General features: G+C 42.7%; 1 protein-coding gene across 2 annotated transcripts; it reads left to right on the top strand.

Moving 5' to 3' along the window:
- Positions 1-466: 466 nt before the first annotated feature.
- On the top strand, positions 467-23,003 carry LOC134487427 (NACHT, LRR and PYD domains-containing protein 12-like). 2 transcript variants are annotated; one of them, XM_063289221.1, is made up of 12 exons: positions 467-762; positions 2,651-2,683; positions 3,541-5,236; positions 7,146-7,223; positions 11,100-11,267; positions 11,460-11,630; positions 11,813-11,983; positions 16,110-16,280; positions 16,456-16,632; positions 19,314-19,484; positions 19,675-19,845; positions 21,747-23,003. In XM_063289221.1, exons 1-12 carry the CDS (start codon positions 489-491, stop codon positions 21,889-21,891), a joined length of 3,426 nt encoding a protein of 1,141 aa, XP_063145291.1. In that variant the 5' UTR covers positions 467-488; the 3' UTR covers positions 21,892-23,003. The 2 variants fall into 2 exon arrangements, with proteins under 2 accessions (XP_063145291.1, XP_063145292.1); XM_063289222.1 differs by lacking the exon at positions 11,100-11,267.
- The last annotated feature ends 1,070 nt before the right edge of the window (positions 23,004-24,073 follow it).

Below are 24,073 nucleotides of genomic sequence, written 5' to 3'. Positions count from 1 at the left end.
AAGGAGCTACATGGGCTGCCATTAGGCTTCTGAGCTCAACTCAAAGAGATAGTTACTATCACCAGTGAAGCCATTTCTGGCTTGCGTCCTCATTACTTTTGGGATTCCAGGTGGACTCTCCCCTCCCATTATACACAAGCCAGGAGGAGAGCTCTGGTCCCCACCATCTGATAGGGTAGGGGGAACTGGCTGCAACCCCCTCACTTTGGAAGAGCTTGCTCATCCAGTTCAGCGTGACTGTTATGTCTGTTTTAGACGTTATTACTGTAAGCTGCCTGGAATCTGTGAAGTAGGTAACATACAAATACTTGCATAGACAATAAATAAATTTTTATGCTCTAGGTAGCATGTGATCTTTGTGGCTGCACTATCCAGTTTAGTAAGAATATTGAAGATAATGTTTTCTTCAGCCTGGTATTTTCCATGAACAGAACTCATTTAATTCTGCACTTTTGATTTTAGATCAGATCTAATCCATAGTAATCAGCATGAGCAGCTATGTAAAGGTAAACATTTACAAAGCTTTGGAGCAGCTCCTGGAGGATCAATTTAAAGAATTTAAGTGGATACTAGAAGACACTGACTATGATGGAAAACCAACAGTTCCTAAAGGTCGGTTGGAGAAAGCAGACAAACGAAAAGTTGTCGATCTTATGATTCAGAGTTATGGAGAAGATGCTGCTCTGAAAGTATGCATTGACATCCTTCAGAGGAGTAATGTAAGAGATGTTGCTGCAAATCTCAAAGAAGCTACAACAAAAGGTAAGGAGAGCAAACTACTACAGAAAAACTCTCCTCACAAGATCATCTGCAAGTAAATACCCACTGTAGTTTTGGAAGCTGTCTCCTCCCAAACCTGATTCATCTACCTCATTGTTCACTAGGATTGGCAGTGGCTCCCTGGGACGTTCTTTTAGAACCTGAGATGCCAAATATTGGATCTGAAATCCAAGATGAGGAAAGCATCTCCTCTCAGTGAGCTTGGTATTTTTCTGTCACTGAAAGTAAAATGTTAAGTCACATTCAGGCAAAACAAGTTGGTCCATAGGTCTAAATTTATGTTTTTTTCCTACAGTGGCCGTACTCCCTAGTTGTAGGATATGTTAAAGTTCATATCATTGCTGCTGGTATGGAAGAGAACAGTGTGTGTCGTTCCGTGTGGAGCCAGACAAAAACGGCCAGCCTTGAGGCTAGCAAACATCCAGACAGGGTGTCTTTGGGGGGTTTTTGCAAGTGTCCCTGAGACAGGCTTTCTCTCCCATGTGGCAAGCCTGGGAGTTAGGCAGACATCCTTCAGACAAATCAGAGATAGGAGGAGGGGAACAAAGTTCTCCAGATGTCAGCTTATCATTTGCCTTAAATGCACTTCTCTATAATATAGGTGCTTATTTGGGGTCCATCTGGGTGTGGAGCTAACTGGGGAAGCTCAGGGTTGATGTGGGCCATGAGTTTCTGACTAGCTAAAGCTGGTAGAGTAGTTGCCACCCTATCTGGATGGCTGGCAATAATGGTGCATGCCTGAGTTACCCACGTATTGCAGATGCACTCTATGTAGAAAGGCTTAAGAAGAAGGTGGTCTGGAAATTTAAGTTGCTGCAGATCCTGGCCACTCAAGAGTTAGCGAAGGCAAATTGGTTAGTTCATTTTAGCTCATTTGTACATATGAACAGACTTATGCTTAAACCCTGTCTTCAAAACAAACTGAGCGTTTCTAACCAGATACTTAACAAATGGTCACCATTCTCATTTGCTCTTGATTCTCTGAATGTCCAATAATCTTTTCTCTCGCGTCCTGTTCTCGCCCATTCATTCATGTCATCGAGCCCAATAGGATTCTCCCCCAGATCACATTCATTCGGAAAGTTGCACAGTTTCCCCCCAAATGTATTTTTGGTTTTTCCATTATCAATATTCACTCGAATGTAAAGTTCAACTCTCACCGATCTATGGATTCCTACTTTCAGACATACCTACAACAGCATAACAGATACTAATTGCTGATGTATTTTTTAGGCTTTTCATGAATCATTAAATGTAAGTCTTCACTTTCCTACATATATTCATGAATTTCAGTCCACTAGATGAGAATTGCTTCATTCAGACTTATTACATCCTTCCCCTTTATCTTAGCTTTACAGGCACACAACATATTGTTTTTCCCTTCCATTTAGTTCATTAATTCGTATTTATTGACATTCAGTCCTCTTATTTTCCATATGCTGTGGTCCTCACCAGATAGGCCAATAGTGACTTCCTCTGCCCATCATGGCTTTAATCAGTCAAGACTTTCAGATCAGTCTTTTTAGTGAAATAGGGAAAGGATAAACTAGGTTATTGTCCTTAGTTGTACCTATGCCACACAGAGTGTTTCTTGCTAATGGTAAGTGTGGTACTGGTCACTCTTGTTGCATTTTGCCACAAATCCAACCAAGGTGTAGTTTTACTTAAGCGTGTTCTTGCTGTTCCATCCAAGCTGGAGTCTTGCTCAGAATGTTGCTCAGATTCTGCCAATTAAGAGATATCTGCAGTGTACCGATGAACAATCAGAATGTGTTTTTGTTCTTGATGTACAAATAATTTTCTTAACTATTCATGCGCTTCCTCTTTTATTTATTTATGTTTTACTAATTCTGTCCATTTTCATTTGCAGATGTTGTTCTTTATCAAGTGCCATATATATCAGGTAAGGGAGGAACCGTTCAAATGATCGCTTACTGTATTTTCAGAGTTGATTCTTCCCCTCCCCACCAAGATTATGAGGGAATTTGTTGTACTGTAGATATGGCTACCCAAGGGGCCCTAATGTTGAAAAATCCAGGATGGAGTTTGCAGTAGTAGATGAAAAAAGAAAAAAAGGATGCTAATAAAGGGAAGTTTTTCAAAGGGTTTTGTAATCTTCTATCCATCAATAGAATGGCCACTGTGGATGAGTTATTTCAGCTCTAGATCTGTATGGGTTAAATGCTGGATTACAGCTCCACATTTCATTTGGAAGATTAACGCCCCCCACTGAGTAACTGAATTTATATTATTATTATTATTATAATAATAATAATAATAATTTGAATGTACAGTATATGCCACCTGACTCCCAGTGACTCTGGGCGGTTTACAAATGTTAAAAAACATTTAAAACGAGAACACAAGACAAAACCAAAAAAAGCAAAGATGGCTCTTAAATAATTTTTTAAAAACTGTAGTGGTATTCTAACTGATCTAGAAGTAACTCTGATTAAACTGGGATTTATTTCCAAGTATACATAAGGCTGAAGTAAAGTGAAAAGAGATCAGAAGATATTATTTGGAAGGTAGTTCTGATAGGCATGGCTAAATCATTTGACAAAGAATCCCTTGCTTTACCGGTGGTCCCATCAAAAGGGTCGAGGACATCTCAAAGTAACCCTGCCCAGATTTCAAACAATTACTATTATTTTGTGGTTTTGAGGAGCAGATCTACAGGCCGATGAGAAAATGCCTTGTTGAGCGGCTTGTGCAGGCCTTGTTTTTAATTAACTTCTAATGTGGTAATTCTTCCTTTAGGTTACAGAAGCCATATGAAAAGGAAATTTTCAAAAATGGAAGACCCTAATTCTTGTTTTGGAGACAATGTGTATCTGAACCAGAGATACTCAAAGCTAATCATAGATAAATACCTGCCTAAAAGAGAGAGAGAACATGAAATTATAGCTTCTGGAAAAAAACATGCTGAACTCATGAATATGAAAGCTAGTTCTTCTATTACCGTTGAAACCCTATTTAAACCTGATGAATATGGACTAATCCCACAAGTCGTTGTGTTGCAAGGAGCTGCAGGAATCGGAAAAACCATGACAGCGAGAAAAATCATGTTTGATTGGGCCTCTGAACGGCTTTATCAGGACATGTTTAATTACGTTTTCTATATTCATTGTAGAGAGATGAACCTCCATACAGACAGAGAGGAGAGTAGCATTGTGGATATACTCTTAAAACAATGGCCCCGCACTCATGCAGGTAAAAACACCATTGAAGAAATTCTGAGGAATCCAGAGAAGCTTCTGTTCATAATTGATGGGTTTGATGAATTAAGATTTTTCTTTGATCGGTCTGGAGGCTGCCTTTGTACTGATCCCTGGAAGAAAACGTCAGTGAGCATCCTTCTGAACAGTTTATTTCAAAAAAAGGTACTTCCTGAATCCTATCTCATAATCACGACAAGACCAACCGCTTTGGAGAATCTCCATCGATGTTTGGAGCATCCACATTATGTTGAGATCCTGGGATTTTCTATCAAGGAGAGGGAGGAATATTTCCACAATTTTTTTGAAAATAAAGACCATGCAGCTCAAGCTTTCCGATTGGTTAAACAAAATGACACTCTTTTCACCATGTGTGTGATTCCCCTTGTGTGCTGGATCATCTGCACGGTGATGAAACAAGAGATGGAGAGAGATGAGGACCTTCAGCAGACCCCATACACCCTCACGGCAGTCTATCTGCTGTATCTCTCCAGCTTGTTAAAATTTCACCATAAAGAATCCAACGAGGATATCCAAAGAAACTTGAAAGGTTTGTGTTCTTTGGCAGCAGAAGGAATCTGGAATCAGCAAATATTATTTACCAGAGAAGAACTGAAGAAGCACAATTTAGATCAGGAAGACTCCCTCCCCCTCTTTCTGAATGAGAACATTTTCAAGAGAGACATTAATCGTATTCATACATACAACTTCATTCACTTAAGCTTCCAAGAGTTTTTTGCTGCTTTGTTTTATATTTTGGAAGAGGGGGAGGAGCAGCATTCTGAAAATCTGAATGAACAGTTGGGAATGCTGTTAAAAAGCTCTCTGTCTTCTAGACGTGATTTAGCAGTTACAGTTCGTTTCCTCTTTGGGTTTTTAAATGAAGAGGAAAGAGTGAAAGATTTAAAAAGAGAGTTTGGATGGAAAGTTTCACCTAAGGTTAAAGAATTTTTATTAGGTTGGGTGAAAAATACCATTAAACAATGGGGAAATCGTATTTTACAGGACAAAACTTTAGGTTACTTATATGAGGCACAAGATGACTGTTTTGTAAAAGATGCTTTGGAATATGCAACTAGTCTCAATTATGATTGTAAATCAGCCATGGAATTGATGATCCTGACCTATTGTATACAACATTGCCGTAATTTGGAGACGCTCTGCATTGCAGGACCTTCTGATTCATTTGAGGATGAGATAAAGAGAGAATTATTTCCCACAGAAAACCTTTTAAATCAGTAAGTAGGTTTGGAAGTCTAAAATGCCTGTTTCGTTCACTCATGAAATGCCTTTACACTCTGCCTATAATGATTCTGTCACCAGCACTCTCTGATTTGCTCTCCAAATTCCTGCAGTGGGTCAGATCAAAGGAGTTTAACTCACAACGTACATCAGAGAGCTTGGGCTGTTCCTCTAGGCCTCAGCTCCGTTGTAAATCTCGTACAATCGTGTACATTTTTCTGAGCTGGAAATGAGCACCAGTCCTTTGAGAGGCGGCGCTAGTCAGTCCCCTCGTAGCACAAGGAGCCGGGCTCCTTGTGATTATCTTCTGATTATCCAGCCACCCCCGAGGCCTCGTCCCAGCAAAGGAACACGGTGGCAAGGGCTGATGGGACCCAGCCCGGACTCCGAGCATCAACGCCTTTCAGGAGGCACATCCTGACATCAGGGGACCCGTCTCAGTTACTAAGGAAAAACTGCCTGGAGGGATTAATAGGCCAGGGTAATTTTGCTGTTCCTTTGTTTACGTTTAAGGATAGTTTCTGATCCTGCGAATTTTCAGCAGTATTGGGGACGAAAAATCAAGCTAGTAATCGAGTGGCTTAGACTTGGGGGTAAAAGTGTTTTGCATAATATAGCTAAGATATCCCCCCCCCCCTCCAGCAGTTTCTGCCTGGCAAATGATTTCCAGCAGGACTTCCGTTCCCTGAGGAACGAGACTTTTCTTCTTCAGGAGTCGATCCAGACTTCCAGCGTGAGCATGAACCCCCCACATTTTGGGAGGGCAAGAATGCATCAAGTTGTCTTCAACCCTTCCCCAGCCAGCAGCCAATGAAACCCCTGCCTGCGTTTCCGCCCTGGGACTAAAGGAGTGTTCTCCATCTTCCTGCAGCTCCAGCTGGGTTGTCCACTTGGTGGGTTGTGCTTCAGCTCCTCGTAAGCAGATCCACCCCCTCCACTGGCTGTTGCGGCCTGTGGTGGGAATGCCTCTTCTCCCACGGCCACCAGCCCCTGCGTTCTGCTCCCGTGTGGCGTTTTTGCAGGTCTTTTTTCCCAAGCTCATTGATGGAGCTGTCTTTGGTTTTGTTTTTTGAACCAGGTGAAATTGCTAAGAACTTTGCCACATTCCCTTTCTAGACCAAGAAAAGGAGAACAGTTTTCTTTCTTTTTAATGGTCCAGGAGGAGGGGCAAAGGAGCAGGAGAATCCCCTAAAGAAGGTCCAGAGAGAACATCAAGCCATCGCAGTGGCCCCGGTGGAGGAACAGGTTGAAATTCAGAAAGGGACTTCTTAGGTTGGTTTCATTTCTGGCAGATTTATGCATGGGAGAGAAACAGCTGCATTACAGTAATGTAATGCAGGAGGGCCTCCAGGCTTTAGTCAGCGGAAATCCAGCCTTAATTCTGAAAAGCAAGGTTAAATTGAGAAGAAAAAAAAAAACCCACAAGATTTTGGAAACTTATATACTTGGGGTACAATATATTTTTTTTTCTGTAGTAAAAATGAAACAGCTTTCGTTTTCTTCTTCGTACCTGTAATTGTATGTGTTGATATGTGTGAAATCATTATTTTCTAAGTGTTTAAATGCTTTTAAAAGCAGCAATAGCAAGGTGTAACTTAACCTCTGAAAATATGAGTATGTGTGTTTCTGCTTGTGTATAAAATTGGTTCACACTCATCAGATGTGGCACTTAAGCACTCCTTAAATATTTGGTTTATGCTTTGTCTGTCTGTCTGCAGTGCCTGTGCCTGAGCCTGAGCCTTCGTTCCTAAATTTAATTTTCTGTTACCCATTTCCCAAACTGCAACATGAATGACGTGCTTTAGACAAGCGTATCGTCCTCTGTGCTGGTTTATTCTAAAAGTAGAGGAACTAGAAACACAGAAGTCAAAGTCTGAGAGAGAAATCGTTTTTCTTCCCCTTTAGTGAAGAGAGTTTGATGGGAAAATATATGGAGCGCTTCTTTATAAAACTGGAATTTCGGACGAACGTAAGGACCCTGAGGTAAGAAACGACTTGTGTTTTGCCATAAATGTTCTTACTACAGCAGCTCACGTATTTCTGTTGGGATAATGACCATTGTAGCTCCGACACATTTTCTCCCTGGTCCCTAATCACTGTGTATTTTCCCCTGTCCTTCCCTGCCTCCATCTCAGTCCATTATTTGTATTAAAACTACAAGATAAAGTCTCCAGCAGATTTTTATTTTTTTTTATTTAGATTTTTTTTTATCCCGCCTTTATTATTTTTATAAATAACTCAAGGTGGTAATATCCTTTTCTCCTCCTCTTTTCCCCACAGCCACCACCCTGTGAGGTGGGTGGGGCTGAGAGAGAGGGGCTGGCCCAAAGACCCAGCAGGCTTTCATGCCCAAGGCGGGACTAGAACTCTAAGTCTCCTGGTCTCTCGCCTGGTGCCTTAACCACCAGACCAAACGGGCTCTTTTTCCTTGAAATTGAGACTGAAAGCTTCTTGGGGTTGGATTTAAGCATGGGTGCTGCTTAAGAAAGAATAATAATGGATCTATATTCACTTCTTTCAAAGCAACATACAGGAAGTCCTCATTTAGTGACTGCCTTGTTTAGCAACTGTTCAGTTACAATGGTGATGAAAAAGTAACTTTGTAACCAGTCCTTGCATCCATGACCTACACAGGTCTGTAAAGCAAAGGAAAGCTGAAATAAGATCCTAAGGACAGTCACAATTTCACTTAGCGGCTGCTTCGTTTAATGACCAAGTTGCCGGTCCCAATTGTAGTTTGCTAAACAAGGACTACCTATATGTTGTTATGAAAATTTAAGTAAAGAACTTGAACACTTAATTAAAGAAATGATTCTTCAGAGATTTATTCTTTATAAAAGACAAAGTACAGAAATACCACAAAGCAGCTTCACAAATAATTTTGAGAAATGAAATACTATGTAACAAATTGGAGCTGCTGCTACCAAGAGATGGAAAGGGTTTGTGGAATTCAGAACTAGCATCAAACAAACAATGTTAAAAGTGCATTCAAGGTTTTCACTTGCTAGCTAATAGCTAGTGCAAGGTGGGACTTGTTTGCAGAGCTGGAGCAGAGCAGCATCCTCAGGTGGACCAGCAAGGCCCTCTTCCCTTGGTGCCTACAACAGAAACATTTTGCTTCTGGGTCAAGGTCTTCCACATATCAAAACCCAGTGAAACAAGCCTTTCAATGCCGGGCGCAGATTCCTCTGCCGTCACGTAGAAGCTGACATTGCTTTGTTTTGGGAGCTGCAAAAAAGGGGGCTTTGGCAAACATGTGATTGGAGCTGAGGATCCCTTAGCTTTACACAAGCCTACAAATTAATATGCATATCGTTTGCAAAGGGGTCACCAGTGCAATGCAGTGGGCAAAATATTCTTGGAAACTCTTTCTTTGATGCCCATCAGGTATACCTTAAACAGTCTTTCTGAAGAAGCCCAAGTTTTAAAGAAATTAAATTGAATACACTGCAAAGCATCACCTCATTTTGAGGAAGAAGGCCTCCAGGTTCTATGTAGGCCCCTATATATTTTTAGGAAAAAAAATCTGCAAGTTGAGTCTTTGTTTAGATTTATGTCCAGGAGCTTCTGTAGGATCTGGGGGTAAAAAAGTCAAGACGGTAGCCACGACTGCATAATCGAAGTCCACATCCAAGATCCCTTAAAGGGTATTCCCTAGTTACATATAATATCCTGGATAATAAATGGATATAAATCAAGAGTTAAAACTGCAGCTGGGCTCAATGAAAAACTAAACTCAGGGTTCTCACAGGTGACCAGGGTCAAATTATCCTATTTTGGACATATTATGCCAAGACTTTGATGCTGGGACAATTGGGAGGAAAGAGGAGAAGAGGACAACCCATAACTGGGTGGGCAGACGCAGTTCCAGCAGCGATGGGTGTGCCATCGGAAGACCCGAAAGACCAGGTTAGGGACAATTCGTCATGGAGAAGATCGATCCATGTGGTCGCAAAGAGTCAACCATGACTTGATGGCACATAATCAGTCAATGCTAGTTTATAATGTGCAGAAGCTACATTTACGAGGTACCTTCTGGGTATACAATTTACAGCCTGCTATTCATAGAGCAGTTCCCAAAGCAGTGATGCAAAAAAAAAATCACATTTACAATGACATCTTTCAGAAGAGGAGCCTAGAGCGAGAGGCAACTAGAGAAGCCTCCATACTTCCTTGCAGCCTGGCTGAAGTTTAGTTTTGCCCCAGTCATTTACACTGATCTCCTGAAATGCTGCGGATACCGAATAGATACCCGAATAAAGCAAAGGACCCAGGTTTTATACCAATTCCAAACGGGAATTTGTCCTTCTGCAAGAGATTGGAATGCAGATGTACATTTATCCTTCAAGTGCCTGTTATGTGACTGAAGTGGGGGGACTGACAGACCAAGGGAGGGACAAGTTACTTTTATTTCCCCAAAGCACAAGGTGTCATGTGTTAAGCTGACCCCACACCAGTGGTATGGAGCAGCAACATTTCGATCCTGCTGCTTTCTGCTGATCAATTTTATATTGCCCATCCCTGAAAGTGCCCACTCTTTAAAAATATTGTGTGGCTTTACGTATTAGGAAGAGAGTTCCTCAGAAGCACTAGTGATGATTGCTTAGGGTGCATTTAATGCCAAGATGCAGCCACTTACTGTATTCTAGCAGCATCTCCCTGAAAAAACAAAGACGCATTCCCCACTGTAGCGCACGACTGATACTATTTTAGTCCACTGCAGTCAGTCATCTCTTGGCGGGTTTCAGCAGTCACTGGGAATAAAACCCCCACGGCACAATCATCAGAACTAAATGGTCAAAAATGAAGCACACAAGATAACATCCAAAGTTTTACGCTCTAACAAGAACAAGCAAAACCAACAAAAAATAAACAACTAGATGGTTGCATTTAAATGTCAGATGCATGCACTGATTTTGTGGGGCTTTGTTCAGTTCAGTCTTTCAATAAATTACAAGATTTGAGGATGGAGACTATCCTGGAGAATTTCCATGCTGGTCAGGAGCTGCTATCAGTAGCATCCAATATAAAGCAATCCCTCTTAGATGGTTAGATTTGGTGTGTATGTGGGGGTAATGTTCAGATTAATTGTACCTGGCGAGCGATCACCCACCACTCTAGCAAGGGCAGTCACGTACCGTTGCCTGCAGGTTGGCTGAATGCAACTCTTCCCCTGGCTCCAGCCCCTTGCTGAAGTTCTCAGAAGGTTGGAGTCAAAGAGTTCCATCTGTTTTACCGTTACACAGATGGCGAAATCCTGAAATTGCATCTGGAGTCTCCAGAGTGTAAAATAGAAAGTAAGGTCAAATCAGGTCTGCTTTCTCTTCCTTTTGATATCTGCAAACATTTCCTGACTAAGTTTTCAAATTTAACCAGTGAGGCAGTTTAATTAAACAGTCTCACTTTCTGCACGCTTTTAAGACTTAGAACTGTGGATATTGACAATATACCCAAAACTTAAGTATTACTATCCCTTGCAGATTTTCTCACTGCTTCCTGACAAACTCTTGGGGTAGACATGTTGCTAAGTTCTCAGAAAAATAAGTTAGTTTGCTGCAGCTTCAAGTGTTATAGCCGCTTATATCATCATCACATTTACTTCTGAATTAAATGTCATGCATTTTCTGTTTATCTTGCATGGAGGGCAGATTACAGTAGCAGATTAGAGCAAATTAAAAAAAAGGAAGCCAAAATCAACAACGATAGCCTGGAAGGAAACAGGGAGAGAATGAACTACAACGTTGTGCCAGAGGCAAAGCAACAGAGCAGTATTATGCACCCTCTGGTGTCAAGTCCTCATGCGGATGAGCCTTCGTTCGTTCCATGTCTTTCAAGCCCCTAACCCATTGCTCTTTGCAGGATTCGTCGCAGCTTCTTGACGGAATTGTGCTGCAGGCATCTTGCTGAATTTCTCCGAGGAACGTGGAAAGTGAGAGAGTTACATCTGCCCGATGGCATCAGCCATAAAGGAATGGAATTTCTTTGTGAGGGGCTAAAACATCCGGACTGCAAGCTAGAGCAGCTGTGGTACGTCCCCAGTGATTTGTTTCTGTTTTGACTGGTATAGCTTTGCCTTGACTCTTTATCTGCTTGAAGTTTATCCACGAAGAGGCAGGGATAATCATTTCCGATAATCCTAGTCACTCCAGTTCTTTCGAGATGATCCTTCATGGATGATTTCAAACATGTAATTGTGACTCGTCTTTCTGTTGCCTGCAGCCTTTTCAGAGGGTCCTTCCCAGAACCTTTCTGCAGGCTTCTTGCCGAAGCCGTCAGGGAAAGCCCGTCCCTGAGACTGTTGGATCTCTCCCCCTGTGACATAGCTGAGAAGGCAGTGAAGCTGCTGTGTGAGGGGCTCGAGCATCCGGGCTGTAAACTAGAGCAACTACGGTAGGTCGTCCGTGTTTTCCATTGGACCTGTAGATCTCTCTCTTGACTTTGAAAGTTCTGAAAGTGTACCCAGGGAGAGGCAGTTTTAGTTTAAAAATCACATTCACTCTAGTTCTTTCAAGGCTGATGTGCGTGGTGTTTCCCAAACATGTAATTGCAACTCCTCTGACTATTCCCTGTAGGTGGTGTTGTTCAGTCATAACTCCCTCCTGTTCCAAGCATCTTGCTGAAGCTCTCAAGAAAAGCCAGACGCTGACGGAGTTAACTCTGTTGCCCAATGACATTGGTGACAAGGCATTTCAACTGCTGTGTGAAGGGCTAAAACATCCAGAATGTAAATTACAGAATCTGAGGTAGATCACCAATATTTCCTTTTCAGAGAGATTTGCATAACACCCTCGTGATTGTTTAACTTTGCAAAATTTCTCCAAAGAGAGGCCACTTGAACTAAAGAAATAATCACATTCACTGGGCAGGAAGGTGAAAGGACAGGGAGCACAAGTAGCGTTTCCATAAATCAGCTCAGGGACTGAGAGTAAAAAGAGAGAAGGAGATCCTGGAAGTGGACACGTGGCTATGTAGCTAGTGCTCCTGAGAAGGGCTTGGGTTCCTTGACCACGGGCTCTCTACGTACGCGAAGGACTTCTGGCAAGGGAAGGGCTATATCTCGTGAAGACTGGAAAGAGCAGGATTGGTAGGCATCTTGCCAGTCTCACCAGGAAGTTCCACTAGAGCGAAATGGGACGAGGGACAAAAGCCCTGAGCCAAACGTGCTGCCAAAAGCTGGGGCCAACAATGCAAGAAATAAAAAGAGAAACATGAAGGTGAACAGGGAATGTAGAGATCAGGAGGAAATTGCCACAGAGCAGCCAATAAGGGTTACTACTCGCCATCGCAGATGCTTCTACACCGGTGCACCGAGTTGGGAAAATGAACAAGGAGAACTTGAAATCCTAACATAGGAGGATGAGTGTGATGTCCTCAGCATTATCTGAAAACTAGGTGGGCAGATACCCATGACTGGGACACAGTCTGGGAAGTCTGCAACTTTTTCAGAGTAGACACAACAGAAAGAGTGGGGACATTGCACTGTCTGTCAAGAAAGCACATCCCTACGGACAGCATCACAAATCAGAGCAAGGAAATCTGTTGAGATTTTCAGGTAAGAATGAAGAGAGAGAGAAATCAAAGGGCTATCATTGCAGGAGTTTTCCACAGACTGCCTGCACAGGCAGAAGAGCCCAACTTCCAAAGTGGTACAAGTCAGTGACAGAGAGAGATTTCAGCTACTATGACATCTGCTAGAAATCTAACTCTGCTTCGAGTCAGAGGTCCAACAAATCCCTGTCCTTGTTTGCTGACTGTTTACTTGCCAGAAGGCAGAAGAACAATGGCATCTGCTGTGCTGCAGCTAACTCTCACCTGCAAGGAAGAATTGGTCGAAGGAGTGAAGGTGATAGGAAGACTGGATGAGAGCAAATGTTCCTGTCTTCAAAAAAGGATAAACAGGGATCCAAGAAATTTCTGACCCCTGAGCTTGACCTCTATCCTGGGAAAGATCCTGAAGCAGATTATCAAACTGCACGATTGCCAGCTGTTAAATAGGAATGCAGCAGTTATCAAGGGCCAGCAGGGGTTTGCCACCAATCAGTGACGCTAGGCTAATTTAATCCTTTTCGACAGGGTTACTGGCAGAAGAGGTCAGGGGAATCCCACGAACTTAGTGTACTTTGACCTTAGAACAGACTCGTTAATAAAATAGTAAAATATGGGCTAGATGATACAACTGTTAGGTGGATTCCTAATTGGGTGACTGACTAGACCCAAAGAAGACTCGTAAATGGCTCTCCATCACATGGGAAAGTAGTATTGAATGGTGTGCCAGAAGACTATCCTGGGCCCTCTGCTGTTTTGACATTTTTATTAAGGAGCTGGATGAAAAAGTTCAGGGGATGATTATCGGATTTGCCAAGGTCACAACGAAGTTAGAAGGACTGGCTAACCCTGCAGAAGAAAAAAATTGAAAAAAGATCTAGATGGGCTTGAACAGTTGCCTGGGGAGAAAAAGAGAATGAAATTTAATATGAAAAAATGTAAAGTCCTGCATCTGGGAGAAAAAGTATAACGCCCAAGCATAGGATGGAGAGACAGGGCTTGCCAGTATGATCAGGGAAAAAAGATCTGAGTGTTCTTGCAGATCAGAGCTGAAGATGAGCCAACAGTGTGATGTAGCTGCTCAAAAAGCAAATGCTATTTTGGGGAGCATAAAGTCCAGATAATAGGAAGTCAATGTGTTACTCTACTCTGGTTAGACTCCACTTGTGGAATGTTGTTTCCTGTTCTGGACACCAGAGTTTAAATATGACCTTGAGACGCTGGAGTGAATTTAAAGAAATGTTACCAAGATGGTGAGGGGACTGAAAACTTAACTCTTGTGAAGTATGATTAAAGGATCTGGGTATGTTTAGCCTTCAGAAGAAGAGATTCAGGGGAGATATGATAGTACCAATCGAAGCGAATATTTGTAGCTCAGGGTTGAACTTTGGAGTCCGTGGTGTTCTCTGAGCCTTGTTGTTTTCTTGCAGACGTTTCATTGCCAGACTAGGCAACATCTTCAGTGCGAAAAGGGAGTGGGCCTTGCTCTCTGTTTATATGCCCTGGTTTGTCCATCTTGTGTTGGTGGAGGTGTTGTCCTCTCTTTGGGGGTTCCTCGATTGGGCTGTTGCCTGCTGCTTGGTTGATTGACCGAGTTAATGGTTCCTTGATTAAGGTATAAAGTGCTGTTTGAATGTTCCTCCGGTGTTAATCCTAGTGTTAATCTTTGCACATCTGGGTGTTGATTGCTGGCGAGGAGGTGTTCTGGTCTTTCGGCTTCTGTATTGTCTCTTCTGAATGGTACGTAAGTGTTGTTTACCTCTGTGTGTCTGTTAATGGCTGCTTTATCTGAGGGCCAGGCTTCCAGAAATTCTCTAGCATTTTGGGATTTGGCTCACAGTTTCCCAGTTGAAAGTATGGTTAAGTCTGTCCATATGTTGTGAGATTAAGTTTTCATCATGTCTTCTGACTGCTAGTTGGTGTTCATGGATGCACTCTGCTAGTCTTCTGCCTGTCTGTCCTACATAGGGGCTGCTACAGTCCTTGCTCTGTATGTTGTAGATAACTCCTGTTTTTTCTTCTTGGGCTACTTGGTCTTTTGGGTTACTTAAGATGTTTTGAAGAGTTTCAGTTGGGTGATGTGCTCTGGTGATGCCATGTGGTTGTAACAGTCTGTTGGTAGTTTTGAGATGTTTCTGATGTATGGCAGTGTTATCCTTTTCATAGCTTCTGTTGGTTGAGTTGTAGTGTGTTGAGTGGTCAGACATGTTTTGATAAAGTTGAGGGGGTACCCATTTTCCTGGAAGATGCTGTATAGACGATCTGCTTCCTTTTTTTCTGGTGTTCTGGGTTGCTGCAGTGCGTTAGTGCTTGTCTGAATAATGTTCTTACACAGCTTCTCTTGTGGGAGGTTGCGTTGTTGCTTTGGTAATAGAGCACTTGGTCAGTGTGGGTAGCTTTCCGGTAGACTTGTGTTTCTAGAATGCCGTCATTTCCTCTAGTGATGAGGATGTCCAAGAAGGGTAGTGCGTTGTTGTTGTTTTCTTCTTCCCTTGTGAATTTTATTCCGTTGAAGATGTTGTTGATGGTTTCATGTGTTTTCTCCAGTTGTTCCTTTTTTATTATGACAAACTTGTCATCTACGTACCAGATCCATACTTTGGGTTGTATCCGTGGGAGTGCTATCCCTTTTAGATGCTGCGTTACAATCTCTGCTTTGAGTCCTGAAATCGGTGAACCGACGGGTGTTCCTTTGATTCCTTGCTATATTTCTCCATCAAACTGAGAGTAGGTCGTAAGGCAAGGTTGATGAGGTCCATTATCCTGGGTGTTTCTATTTTGGTGTATTTGCCTAGGTCAGGTGTGCTGTGCAGAGCTGCAGCCATGGATCCTTTCGCCAGTGCTGGGTCTACGGATGTGAAGAGAGCTGTAGCATCGAATGACACCATAATTTCATCTTCTGCTATTTTTAGGTCTTTGATTTTCTGGAGGCACCGTAGTGGGGAATTGATAGAATATTCACTCTCCTCTGTGAGATGCCCAAGTTTCGGTGTATGCTCTTTAGCTATGTTATATGTGGGAGTCCCTGGTAATGATCGAATTGGCCAAAAGGGTATGCCAGGCTTGTGTATTTTGGGGCGTCTGTAGAGATATGGCAGTAGTTTTCAAATATTAAAGGATTATTGTCTAGGGAGGGAATTGGCTGGACTAACATCTAAAATGCATTACTGTACTGTAGTATTTTTTTGCCCCGAGTGTGGGCTTGGACTAGGTGACTCCTGAGGTCAGTTCCACGTTGATGGTTGTACGGTTTGGTTCTTGAGCACTGCCGTCTGTGCCTGTTTTCAATGTTATCGCTGTAATTCTCTCGTCTATTCCCTGCAGGCTTTCTCTAGGGATCCTGGGGAAATCCTCCTCCGAGCATCTAGCTGAAGTTCTCAGGGAAAGGCAGACACTGAGAGAATTAGCTCTGTCCCCTTGTGAGATCCGGGAAGACGCCATGGAACTGCTGTGTGAGGGGCTGAAACATCCCAGCTGTAAAGTAGAGAAACTGGAGTAAGTCTTCGGTGTTTCCGTTCAGTGAATTACTGACTTTAATGACTGGATATTTCTTCAGAGAGAAGCAATTTTAGTTTCATCAAACCATCACGTTCATTCTGTTTCCTTCAATACGATAGTTTAGCATCCGTTTCAGAAATGTACTGGTAACTCTGTTGCTTATTCCCTGCAGGCTTTCTATGGGGTTCTTGACAGAATCCAGCTACAGGCATCTTGGCAAAGTTCTCAGAGGAAGCCAGAGACTCACAGAGGTAGATTTGACTCACTTTGCGAGAGATGTGGAGGCATTTGAAATGCTCTGTGAGGGGCTAAAACATCCGGAGTGTAAACTAGAGAAACTCAAACTACGGTAAGTTATCAGCATTTCCTTTTCAGTTTGATTTATATAATTTTCTCTTTTGTAGGTTTATATTCTGGATTTCTATCAAGGAGAAGCAGTTTTAGTTTCATCAGATAATCATGCTGACTCCGCTTTTGTCCAGACTGTAGTTCTGGCTTGTTTTCAAAAGTATAAATGTAATTCAGCTGAACATTTATTTATTTATTTATTTATTTTATTAATCAAATTTATCCCTGCCCATCTCCCAAAAGGGACTCTGGGCGGTTTACAATAAAACATAAATAAAACTATAAAACTATAAAACACTATAATACATAATACAATAAATATAATAAAAACCTCGATGGCTGAAAGCTCTTTATGATTTGCAGGCAGAGCTGGTTCCTTCTAAGGAGCTAACCATCCCCAAGAATGGCTACTCTCCCTCCCGCCCCAGGCATAATTACAGAACCAGGTCTTTAGCTGTTTCCTAAAGTCCAGGAGGGAGGGAGTCAATCTCACTTCCGGGGGAAGGATATTTCAAAGGGCAGGTGCTATTGCAGAGAAGGCCCGCCTCCTGGACCCCGCCAGGTGGAATTCTTTTGCGGACGGGGTCCGTAGCATGCCCTCTCTGCACGACCGGGTGGGACGGGCTGATGTGATGGGGAGGAGACGGTCCCTTTGGTAACCTGGACCCGTGCCATGTAGGGCTTTAAAGGTGATAACCAACACCTTGAACTGGACCCAGAAACATGCTGGCAACCAATGCAGCTCGCGGAGCAAAGGAGTGACGTGTGCTGATCTTGGGAAACCCAAGATCGCCCGCACAGCTGCATTTTGCACCAGCTGTAGCTTCCAGATACTCTTCAAGGGTAGCCCCATGTAGAGCGCATTGCAGTAGTCTATATGGGAAATAACCAGGGCATGAGTGACCATTGGAAGGGCCTCTTGCTCCAGAAAGGGGTGTAACTGGCGCACAACACAAAGTTGCACAAAGGCCCTCCTAGCCACGGCTGCCACCTGCTGTTCGAGCAGGAGCCGTGAGTCCAGGAGGACCCCCGAGTTACGCACTGGGTCTGTCTGGGGCATTGCAACCCCATCCAGAACTAAAGATGACAATTTCCCAGAAATCAAGGAGCCATCAATCCACAGCCACTCCGTCTTCCCCTGGTTGAGCCGCAACCTGTTGTCCCCCATCCAGGCCCCCACAGCCCCCAGGCACTCAGAAAGGGTGGCCACAGCATCACTTACTGCACCCGGGATGGAGATGTATAATTGGGTATCATCTGCATATTGATGATACCTCACCCCATAGTGACGGATGATCTCGCCCAGTGGTTTCATGTAGATGTTAAAAAGAAGCGGAGAGAGTACCGAACCCTGCGGCACCCCACAAAGGAGGGTCGCGGGCCAGATCTCTGGCTCCCTATCAACACTGACTGGGACCGACCCTGGAGGAAGGAGGTGAACCAGCGCAGAACCACGCCGCCCACCCCCAACTCCCTAAGTCGGTCCAGAAGGATACCATGGTTGATGGTATCGAAAGCTGCTGAGAGGTCAAGAAGAGCCAGGATGGATGCATTGCCCCCATCCCGCTCCCGCCAGAGGTCATCCATAAGTGCGACCAATGCCGCTTCCGTCCCATAACCGGGCCTGAAACCTGACTGAAAGGGGTCTAGATAATCTGTTTCATCCAGAGTCCTCTGGAACTGCAAAGCCACCACTTTCTCAGCCACCTTCCCCAAAACGGGGAGGTGGGAGACTGGGCGAAAATTGTCCAGTATAGGAGGGTCCAGCGATGGTTTCTTGAGGAGGGGGCGCACCAGTGCTTCCTTAAAGGCTGCTGGGAACACCCCCTCTCTCAAGGATGTGTTTACCATCGCCTGGACCCAGCCACATGTCACCTCCCGCGCTGCTTTCACCAGCCAGGAGGGGCATGGGTCTAATTGGCACGTGGTAGCATGTATAGTCTGAAGGATCCTGCCCACTTCCTCGGGCTCAACAGGATAAAATGGTCCCAGATAACCTGGTAAGTATGTTCCCTGGGTATCTCCTCTGACTCTGTCTCACGCTTGGAGTCCAACTCGGTCCAGATCCAAGCGATTTTATCCTGCAGGTGCCCCAAAAATTCCTCCGCACGGCCCTGTAGATGGAAGTCTGACTCCCCTTTCCCTAAAAGGGATTGGGTAATTTTAAACAAGGCCGCCGGGCGGCATTCTGTGGATTCAATAAAAGCAGAGAAGTACTGGCGCTTTGCCGCTCTTATCGCCACAAGGTAGGCCTTAATCGCGGCTCTAGCTTGTGTTCAGTCGGGTTCGGCTTTTGTCTTCCTCCAGCGGCGCTCTTGGCGTCTCTTAACTCTCTTCAAAACCCTCGGCTCCTCCGTAAACCACGGGGAGTGCCGGGTTTGGGTGGGCAAGAGAGGCCGCACAGGAGCGATCCTGTCCAAGGCTCTGGCCGCCTCCCTATTCCAGGCAGCAGCCGGGGCCTCCGCTGGACCGTGCAGCAGTTCCTTGGGTATAACCCCCAGCTCCCTCTGAAACCCAGCCGGGTCCATCAGTCACCGGGGGCGGACCAATCAAACGGGTCCTGCCTCCCTGCGGAGGGGGGTGGCACGAGAGAGTCTCAAGGCCACCTTGATATTATTATTATAATTATAATATATAATATAATAATTATAAAACATAATTATCTGCAATATTCTCTTGCAGACTTTGTTGTAAATCCATGACAGTATCTGGCTATAAGCATTTTGCTGAGGTTCTCAGGGAAAACTCAAGACTGAGAGAATTAGATCTGATTCAATTTGACCGAGATGACAGAGCCTTGGAAATGTTCTGTGAGGGGCTAAAGCATCCAAAGTGTAGACTAGAAAAAATCCGGTAAGTGATTGGAGTTTTCTTTTTGGTTTGATTGGTATAGCTCACTCTTGACTGTTTACATTCTGGAAATTCATCCATGGAGAAGTAGTTTTAATCTAATCAAATATTATTCATCCTACTTTTTTTGAAGAATATATTTCATGACAGTTTAAACAAATATTCTTGTGACATATCTGATTATTTTTTGCAGGTTTTCTGGGGGGTTCCTGCCAGAATCCTTCTGCGGGCACCTTGCTGAAGTTCTCAGGAAAAACCAGAAACTGAGAGAGTTAGTGTTGTCTCCCGATCAATTATTTGACAAAGCGAAGGAGCTTCTGTGTGAGGAGTTAAAACATCCAGTCTGTAGACTAGAGAAGCTCTGGTTAGTCATCAGATCTTTTGTGTGTGCGTGTGTTTCTGTGAGCTTCATTTGTATGTACTCGTCCCCTCTCTTTGGGAGCTAAGCAAGAAAGGCAGATTTACTTTTTAATTTTTCCTGGCTGATTAAAATTGTAAAATTTTAAAAGTTTGTATCACTGTCAAAAGAAAGGTAAGTAGTGATTATTCAGTGAAAAAACTCTAAATATATTATAGTGATTAAAATAAACTAAATGTGACAAGAAGTAACTGATTAACAGAAAAAAGATCCCTGTAATTATAAATAGGTGTATAAATTTATTTCATATTTAAGCTTACCATTAACTGTAGACCATATATTCTGTCATCTTCTCATTTTTAAAACAGAGGCTTTTCAAAAATAGATAATAAACTCATATCCGAGATCCATTTCTTAAAATCAGGAGAGTAACCTTCCTTTCAATCATGCAAAATTATCTTCTGTGGTGTACCCCAGCCTCGATAGAGCCAAAGCTCTATACGAGATGACAAATTCCATATTTTTGGAATATAATTCAATATCACATTGAGATCCTTAGTTATAATTTTATTTATTTATTCGATTTGTGTGGCCACTCATCTCAACAAATGACTCCAATATTTCTTCCCCAAAGTATATTAACATAATAAATGATTTGAAGATAAAACAAGGCTATAATAGAGCAAGACCAAATCATATGAGTTAAAGCACCTTCAAATTTCTTACATTGCCAGTATGAGAAATCTATTTTCCATCCTTTTAAAACTCTTTTGAGGCATCCAAATAAAAACAAGATAATATTTTATGATGAATTCATTTTACTTTTAAGTCATAAGTATATTTCACACCTGGACCCATTGATTCTCCAAAATTGGATATTTGAATTCTTCATTCCACAGTTTAAACATAGAACAGTTTAAATGTAGAACTAATACTGACTTCCATGTCACTTGTTCGTTAGTTCTAAAATGGAATTGCTGATGTCTGTTCATGCACTGCACCTCTTACAGCAGCTAAGAATACTGGTACCTCAGGGGCTGCTAAAGCATCCAGGCCATACATTTTGGTTAATACAGGTGTCCTGTATATATTGCCAGGTGTAGACATTGCAGTTAAGTCATACTCAAAACTCAGTCTCTCAAAATGTTTAAAACAACCACGGAAAATATCTAAATAGGCCCAAGAAGGGACTTTTCATAAAGATTTTGTTCTAAAAGAATATAGATGTAATAAAAGCCCAGTAATACAGTTGAAAATCTGGTAGGTTAAAATCATCATTGTAAGTTAACTTCAATTTGGCCAAGGATATTCAAGGGACTTTAGCCTGTCATAAACATTTTCTCATCAACATATCTGTGTAAAATACTGTATATAATGAGACTTAACAATGGAATCCCTCCTAAGATGTTCATTAATCTTGATGTAATGTTCATTTTAATAAGCTTAATGAGAATTTTAATTATTGAGTTATATCTATTGAAATTGCATCTCCATATTTGGACATCTTTCTTCAACAGATCATGACATTCTCAGTTGGAGGCCAAACATGGTGCAGGTCCTTTGGAGATGCCTGGGGAGCAGACTTAATATTGCAGAAGAATAGCATGTTGAGTGGGGGCAGGGGTTGCTCCTAGAACGCCCTCCCCTGACTGGAAGCTGCAAAGATGAGGTCACTTGTCAGCCAATAGAGATTGTCAGTATTGGAGAATGGAGGTCCAGTGTTCTAAGTAGGCTAATAAGCGGGATCAGACAATGCCTAGAATGATCTTGGGTCGCTTAGACTCTTTCTGGAGGTCTGGGTCTGCCCTTGAAGCTGATCCGGTGGCTCTCTGCACAGCCTCAATAGAGACATTACTGGGGGCTTATTCTTCATGAAGAAGTTAAAATCAGATTATCTCTCATTACAGGCTGAATGGAGAATGTATAGACACGAACCACAAGAATGGAGCCTCCACTGGAATTGTAGAGAAGAATTTTTCCTTTATGCTGTATTTATTTATTCATTTATTCATTTATTTCTTTATATATTTTTGGTTTATTCTGAGTGGGTAAGTAGCCTTACACTGGGAATAGAATTTGGAACAGCTGGAATTTGATACTCTCCAAGTGAAAGTCTGTAAGAGGAGCCACAGTTCAAGCTAAACTCTGTTTTAAAGAATCCATCCTTGGCTTTCCTTTCTTCTGTTCACCTGAAACATTCAGAGGTACAAAATTAAATGTTAGCACAGGACCATGTTAATGGAAACATGGACAGAAACTACAGATATTTTCTTCTCTGTGAGAAGAACTGTGCTCCTTTCAAGTCTGAAGAAGGGGAAAAAATCTCTAGTTCCTCTTAAACAATCGAGACCATCAAAGATACAAATACTGTAATGGTAAGAATAATTTGCATGGCTGTTGTAATATACCTATTGTTGTGTAACTATTCTGGTATTACGGCTTTTCTCACATAGCTCGGAGGAGGAAGGAATATTAGGTATGTTCTCCGCCTTGAGTTATTTATAAAAATAATAAAGGTGGGATAAAAAATAAATAAATAAATGTAGAATCCCAATGAACAAATGTTCTTTTAGCAGAATATGGAGACACAAGCATGATTTGATCTAGCTTCAGTAACTCTGAAGGTTAGGATTAGCTTTGCTACGTGTCAGTGATTGCTCTCTCTCCAGAACACATGTCTGCACAAAAGCATTGACAGTGTTTATCTCTTGCTTATCGGTATATTGCTATATATTTAAAATTATTTTATTTCAATTTTTTACTCCTAGAGGATTTCTGAGGTTTCAGTTAAAAAGTTAACATCAACATAGGCAGTCCAACAAGAAAAAAAGCATTCAGAATGGGAAAATGGATGCCATGGTTACTGATACACAATTCCAGATGCAAGAAAGCCAAATAAGGAGCAAAGAAATTAGTAAAGTTTGGGACTAAAAATTTGGTCTGAGTCTTAACCTAGGAGGTCATCAGCAGTCGAAGAAAATCCAAAGTAGTAGCTTTCAGTGACTTTTAGCAGTAACACCAAAGGACAATCACACAGAACCCCTCCTGGATACTAAAGAGACATTCATTGTGCAACGTAAGGTTCGTTTTACAGAATGTTTTCACAATTTTTCTGGAACTTCCCTGATTTGCTTATTATTCCAATAAACTGTAAATTGATTTTCCTTCTTGCTGCAATCAATGATCATTTTCCTTAAATTCAATGGACAAACCTAAGATGAAAGGGATATTATAACCCAGCTTTCAGTGTGAACTGAGCATTTTGCTTTCATTAACTAGAAAACGGTGTGCAATTTCTTTATTTCATATTAACCTCCATTTAATTTAAAATTTAACCAAGAACGGTGCTGAACTTGGATTTCCTCTTTCCTTCCCTTCCCTTGTTTCTTATGTGCTGTCTTCACCCTGCAAGGTTTCATAGACTGTTGTGTATAATGTTTGTCTCCCTAAATTGACAGTCATCTAAGCCTGGCTAGCTCAGGACTGTGCCCTGGGTGAGGAATCAAGCCCCTGCCACTTCTGGCTCTGGTGGGCCATGTTAGCAGAGTAGGGGTGCCTTGGATTTCAAGTGGGGGGCTAGTCCAAAGGTCTGGGGCAGCCACTGAGAAGGTGCGTCTCCAAAGTCCCATCAGGGGCAACATTTAAGAAAACCTGGAATGTGCCTGCCCTATCTAACCTAGTAGGATGGACAGATACCTGCTAAGAGAGGTGGTCCCACAGATCACCTGGCCCTGTGCCACATAGGGCCTTAAGTGTGATAACAGCACCTTGACTTGCACCTGGAAAGCAACCAGGAGCCAGTGCGGTTCATGCAGCAGTGGTGTTACTCACGTAAACCACAGGGCACCCAAAACTGCATGTGCCACTGCATTCTGAACCAGTTGCAGCTTCCGGATGGTCTTCAAGGGCAGCCCCATGTAGAGTGCATTGCAGTAACCCAAATGGGAGGTGACTAAGGCAACAGGAGGTGACTAAGGCATGAGTGACTGTGAGCAAGGACTCCCAGTCCAGGAATGGGCGCAAAGGCCACCTCCCCCCAGCCACGGCTGCCACCTGCTCTTCCAGCAGCAGTTGGGAGTCCAGAAGGACCCCCCAAATTGCACACCAGATCTATCTGGGGGAGTGTTACCCCATCTGTAGTCAAAGGAGTCAGCTCTCCTGATCCCAGGGGGCCAAGGACCCACAACCACTCTGTCTTGCTAGGGTTGAGTCACATCTTGTTTCTCTCTATCCA

Source organism: Candoia aspera, chromosome 1, assembly GCF_035149785.1.
Source record: "Candoia aspera isolate rCanAsp1 chromosome 1, rCanAsp1.hap2, whole genome shotgun sequence".
In the NCBI taxonomy this organism is placed as follows: domain Eukaryota; kingdom Metazoa; phylum Chordata; class Lepidosauria; order Squamata; family Boidae; genus Candoia; species Candoia aspera.
Note: the sequence above shows the minus strand (reverse complement) of the source record. Positions and strands in the feature narration are given on the sequence as shown.

What these genes read in the sequence shown, in the direction of transcription:
- LOC134487427 (XM_063289221.1), top strand. Translation starts at nt 489, where the DNA reads ATGAGCAGCTATGTAAAGGTAAACATTTACAAAGCTTTGGAGCAGCTC. An exon ending in ACAGAAAACCTTTTAAATCA is followed by an intron (nt 5,237 to 7,145) that starts GTAAGTAGGTTT and finishes CTTCCCCTTTAG; the next exon opens with TGAAGAGAGTTTGATGGGAA. An exon ending in TGTAAACTAGAGCAACTACG is followed by an intron (nt 11,631 to 11,812) that starts GTAGGTCGTCCG and finishes TATTCCCTGTAG; the next exon opens with GTGGTGTTGTTCAGTCATAA.